We start from the raw sequence: 6,000 nt of genomic DNA, 5'->3' as shown, positions 1-6,000 counted from the left end.
CACATTCGCATCCCTGACAGCTTCACTCTGTGGGCATATTTCTTTGATTTGGAACATTCCTTTTTGGATTTTCGTTAGCTGTGCCTAAATCAGGAGGTCTGAGACTCTTGGCTAAGAGTGGGCTAAGGAGCCAGACACCCCTGGAAGGTCAGCCAGCCAGTTCCCAGCTCGTTCCCTTTGAGCGAGGTCCTTAAACTCTCCGAGCTCCTGTTTCCTCATCTGTGAAACAGGAGAAATGCTGCCTATTTCAGGCCCACCGTAATAACTAACTGAGGTCATGGACGTGCCCATTCCCAGCAGGACACTGACAGAAGAGGCAGTTAAAAAATGGAGAACTCATTTATTCTGTACAGAAATAAGATTGGTTGATGGACATTATCTGAAAATAAAAATATGAAGGTGCTTACTCTTTGAAGATGCTTTCTTGACTGTCCTTAAATTTTTTGAGAGCTCTCAACAATTATACTGAAAACTTATGTTTTCAAAGGGCTGAGCTTTCTTTTTCAAAGATACATATTTGTTCAAGAAATATCTCTTAACATTGTTTTCTAGAAAACATCCACATCTACTTCTGTATAGTCTAAAGTAGATTTCTGTCACATCCTAAAATTTTTCTCTTAGCATGGTGTCTGTAGATACACATATGTACACACATATGGTAGATACATGCAGATATTATGTCTCCTTAATTACTACCATGAAAATTCTAAAATGCTTTGCCTGGGCAGAACTCTTACCAAATATTTCCAAAAACGTATTTTGATTTTTGGACATTCACAGAAACCCAATGCAGTAGCAGCAGAAGCAAGTATTATGACCCCGGTTTCATAGATGAGATCTTGAGAGGTATGTGACTTGCCCGAGACCTCAAAGCCAGTGAAGCGGCGGAGCCAAAACTCAAACCCAGGCCTTGGGTTTCCAAATCCAATATTGTCTCCGCCGTATCTCACCAGTCCCCATAGGGGCACGCGGTGGAGGACTGCTGGCGAAATGAATGGAAAAAAACAGCAGAACTGTAGGGCTTGAAAAAGCCTTTTTGGAATTCGGAGGGACTAAGTATTAGCAAACAACTGAAATGTCATGCTCAAAGCCTAACAAGAATTTAGTAGCATTGAGAGTATTCAAACGGCTGCCGAATTTATAGGTATATTCTTTAAAAGAAAGAAAAATGTACAGCATGTTCCAGATCCCCACTTTTCTTATGTCCCCAATACTAGATTCTTCTTCTCCTTCTTTATAGATCAGATTTATAGCTTACGTAGATTTCCTGAATGCTTTTCCTTGTACACACTTTCTATTTAAAAAAATCAATATTTATACCCTATATATTTAATTCCTATACTACTGACATTTAGGAAGAATGGGGGGGGCGGGATTCTCTTTGTATCTGGCCATGTGGCTAAGAATGAGTAAATGAATGAAGAAATTAGTTTGGACCTATTTCTAGGTATCATACTTATTTATTCTTCAGGCCTTGTTAAAACCTCTATAGTTAGCCAAAATTGAAATTCCCATATTCTAAAACAATCGACATTATATTTAAGGAGCAAAAAGTATTCATAATTGCTCCCCAACCAGAGAATTTATCATATGGAAATGCCACTCTTCACATTTCACCACTGCATGTACATACATGAACACACAGAATCAATTTTGTGCATGAAAATTAAAATTCCACTGCTTGCATTAGTGAATATCAGAAAGCTTCAATCTTCAACAAAATTGAAACAGTTGAAGAAATTATAGCATATCAAACCTGAAGGAATATGGGCAACTGCTAAATTATTAATTTGAAGAATTTGTAACAACATGCCTTGACGTTCTTCTGTCACAGTAAAGAAAGAAAACACATTATGTCTCCACTCAGATTTTTTTTTTTTGTCTTATGAATCAGTTAAGAGTATTTGTGTAATTAAAGACAAAAATTGAAATCAATCCTAAATTGAACTTTTAGGATGCACTATGTAAAGCTGAGTAGAAAAACAGTAGGTCGCTGTCTGTCCTAACTAGAATGGGCGCCGTGGACGTGGAGTAAGACCCAGGACCCTGCAGCGTGGCACACGAGCCCTGACTTTGCCCTGCACAGGGAAAGTTCGGAAGAATGAGTCAGAGTCCCAATTCCCTGTGGGTCAAGATCTATCCCTATGCCATCTCAAAACAATACACACATGTTTGACATTCCATGTATCTCTCAGGGCATCAAGGTCCCAGGCATCATATCTTTAAATCATTGGATCCCTACGAGAAACTAAAATTGCACAAGAAGGAAAAATATCACACAGTGGGAAAAATAACCAGTTTTGTAAGTCTTTATTTTTTAGTTGCTCCTCCCATAGTAATGCACTGAAAGGCATAACAGTTTATATTGTACAAAGCATTTGAAGAAAGTACCTCAACTTGCCGATTATTTCAAAATGAGATTACAAACAAACAAACAAACAAAAAAAAAGAAAACAAATCTGGTTCTTCAATAAAGGGCAAAATAACTGAATACAGTCTGTTATTTACTTCTCTCTTTTAACATAAGGTCTGGAACACTTCATTTTACAAATAGGATTAACATGAACATAACATCGCACAAGCTTGCAGACGACCAGCATAAAATATGGGGTACAGTTTTTAATCAGAAGAATCATGCTTTCATGAAAGAAATTATAATCGTTTATACAATTGAATCGATTTCAGTATTACAAAAACTAAGTTGCATCTATTCGTATTTAGCTCATTAAGAAGGAAAACAAAACAACAACAAAAAAGGAATGTTAAGAAAAGCCAAACACCATTTGGCACTCCCATACACAGGTCGAGTCACCTTGGTCCTTGCATTTCAGAAAGGGGCGTGCCTCAGACGTCAGAAAGTAGTGGCCGACTGGAACAGTGCTATTGTAATCAACAAACGATAGTTTGCCAACAAATAAATACATGATACACGCAACACACACAAAAATTAAACATTAAAAAACAGTGACATGATTGTCTAAAATTAAGATGTTATTACAAGGATTTGGCAAACGTTTTATTAGTGTAGTGGTACAGCGGGACTGGTGATGAACAGGTTACTTCACTGACTTAAACTCTTTGAGCGCTGGAACATCCATAGTTTACAATATACACATACCCTTTTTCCCTAGTTTTACACAATGTACTTAAGAAGGCAAAAGTTAATGGGGAACGAGGACTCCCTGTTATCGGTTTCTATAATAATCGAGTGTGCATTTCATCCAACTACTTCCATCTTCAAAGGGTTAAATTACATAAAACTTTAACAAAGGAAAAAAAATCAAATCTGTAATTAAAAAAAGCAACTGTTCCCAATCATGTGGCAGGTGATCTTGTACAAAAAAGAATTCAGTTTCTATGGAGTGTTCATTCGTGTCAATGCCGCCATCCCCACCGCCCTCGCGCCCGCCCACAGCCCAGGGCAGGGCGGACGAAGACGCCTCCTGCCCCCAAGTTGCTCATTCTCACCGAATCACGTTAATAACGTTGCATTGACCTTCCAGAAGTCAGCAGCTGCCTTTGCTGTGCAAAACAAAATATCGAGAATAAATAGTTTCTTTTTTTCTTTCTTTCTTTTCCTTTCTTTTTTTTTTAAGCATTCAGTTTAAGGTCACCAGACTTTAAATGAGTGACCCTTCAGGTTTCTAAGGCATTCTGCTCAGCAGTCTTTTAAATAGTCCTAGATGAAAGAGCCATGCTACTGTTGGACTTGGTCCCACTCTGGTCGACCTTGGTAATGTCATACGTGGCTTATGGACTGGATGGCACTGGATTCCGCTGCAGCCCTTGCCATACTGTGCCACACGTTGGAAGAACTGTGGGATGTGGAATGGAGGGACTCCTTGTCGGACAATGACAACATCATAGCGTATGCCTGGGGTAAAAAGGAGAGACTCGGTAAGTGGCGCGGGAAAACATCACTTTTAATTTGAAGAACGCTGCTGGTGCATGTTAGGGGGGGACAGGACTCTGAGTAGGAGCATCCCTCATGGGTGTGTTTAGAAAAGCTTGGAGCCGGGCGCCTGGGTGGCTCAGTTGGCTAAGCGACTGCCTTCGGCTCAGGTCATGATCCTGGAGTTCCGGGATCGAGTCCCGCATCGGGCTCCCTGCTCGGCAGGGAGTCTGCTTCTCCCTCTGACCCTCCCCCCTCTCATGCTCTCTCTCTATCTCATTCTCTCTCAAATGAATAAATAAAATCTTTAAAAAAAAAAAAAAAAGAAAAGCTTGGAGCCCCTTTTTGTCATCGTAATGACATGACTTTACTGCTGGCCTTCAGTGCCTAGGGGCCACAAAAGTACATGTCCTACAGGACAAAAAAAAAAAAAAAAATGAATTGTCCTACCGAAAATGTCAAAAGCGTCTCCACTGAGAAACACGAGTCACCCCCTGCCTAAGCATAAATACGTCATCCATCCACTGTTCGTGCACCTGCTCAAGTCACCAAAAATATTATTGTGTGCTTATGACTGAAACTGCAAATATGAATGGGACATAGACCTGCCTTGATGGCACTGGGGTCCTAGCAGAGGACACAGTCCCACTGACTCCTGCACTTTATAACGGAGAGAGCTGAAGGTGACACGACTGGCCCCAAGTCACTCAACTAGACAGTGGAGGAGGCAGAAGCACAACTGATTTCTGCCCTACTTTGAATCCAGTGTCCTTTCTCTGGTTTCCCTCCGTGTTTGAAATATTCAAAGCTGACACCCAAAGACCTTGTGAGCTCAGGTAGATCAAGTCAGCTCTACCAAAAAGTAAAACACAACGCAAGACCCAACAACGTTCTAACCAACTTGTACTCCAGTGTCTGCCAAGCAGAAGGTACATGGTGGTGCTCTGTGAAGAAGTGATCTTTCTTCCCTATTATCATGTCAATTCTAAATAACTGTTCAGAGAATCTCCCATTTGCTGCCAAGTAAAATAGTCAAATGAAATGTTTGGTCTTGACTTGTGAGTGAACTTTTCACTGTTGATTTGCTATTGTTGGTCTCATCCACTGCTAAACTTGCTTGTCAAAATGCTGCTGCAGTGGAATCATTAAAGTCCTGCCAAAGACATTCCACTGTCTGTAAACAAAGACAAAATGCCTCTGTTGTTAAGCAGAATTTCATCTCTGAGAGTCATGCTGAGACATGTGGCCAATCTGTGGTTTCTTCCGTAATCATGGCATTCGGTTAGAAAATCTGCTCTTGTAGGCTGCTTGTGATTTGCTGGGTCATTGCTCTCAATGTACACATTTGACTTTTATGTATGCAATTTGCCTTCTACAAAATCTCAACAGACATATAACAAATATCTCTTAAGCATCTACTCTCTGCCAGGCACTGTGCTAGGTCCTAGGGAATCAATGATAAGGTAATATACAGTCCTTGTCCTTTGAAGAGTTTAAAATATGAGTGAGGTGAGCACTGAACTTTATTTTTATCAGGTACCCACTTTCAGAGATCAAGATAAAGAGTATTCTGAAATGGTTTTAACAAAACCTATTCCAATATTTGGAAAAATGAAAGGAAACCTAGAGAAAATTTTGGACTCCTGGCTTCTAACCGGCCTCTCTTCAACTAGCTGTGTGACCTTGGGCAAGTTCCTTAACCTTTCAAGGTCACTTTCCTCCTACCAAATGGGGATCATAATAACAAAAACTTGCCTCCAAGGGCTGTGAGGGAATTACAAGCGCTAACTAACATAGAGTGCCGGACATAAATAGTACCCATTATCATGCAATTAATTTTTGGGATGGGAACTTTCAAAGAGGATTCTATGCCGAATGCAGCCACTGTTGTATTGTTCAACTATCTTGGATTCAGTCACTATAAAAATCACACAGTAAATATATGAATGTTTGAGTAAGTCATCTATCTCTACTCAGATTCTAGAAAATGGTAAATATAGAATATTTGCCTTTTGGTAATCAAACAAAATAAACATTTTCACGCACAAAGATCACCTCCCTGCACATCACTGACAGTGAATAACAACTGAATGAATGAATAAAAAGTC

At 39.9% G+C, this 6,000-nt stretch overlaps 1 protein-coding gene across 3 annotated transcripts in view; it reads right to left on the bottom strand.

Annotated features, from left to right (window-relative positions):
• Window positions 1-2,301: 2,301 nt before the first annotated feature.
• MECOM (MDS1 and EVI1 complex locus) overlaps window positions 2,302-6,000 on the bottom strand; it is a 534,952-nt gene continuing 531,253 nt past the window's right edge. For all 3 annotated transcript variants that reach the window (XM_032407252.1, XM_032407251.1, XM_032407254.1), the window contains one exon: window positions 2,302-3,874. In XM_032407252.1, the coding sequence (XP_032263143.1) occupies window positions 3,740-3,874 (135 nt within the window). In that variant the 3' untranslated portion in view covers window positions 2,302-3,739. The remainder of the gene's footprint in view (window positions 3,875-6,000) is intronic.

Source organism: Phoca vitulina, unplaced genomic scaffold (genome assembly GCF_004348235.1).
Source record: "Phoca vitulina isolate PV1807 unplaced genomic scaffold, GSC_HSeal_1.0 scaffold8, whole genome shotgun sequence".
NCBI lineage: Eukaryota > Metazoa > Chordata > Mammalia > Carnivora > Phocidae > Phoca > Phoca vitulina.
Note: the sequence above shows the minus strand (reverse complement) of the source record. Positions and strands in the feature narration are given on the sequence as shown.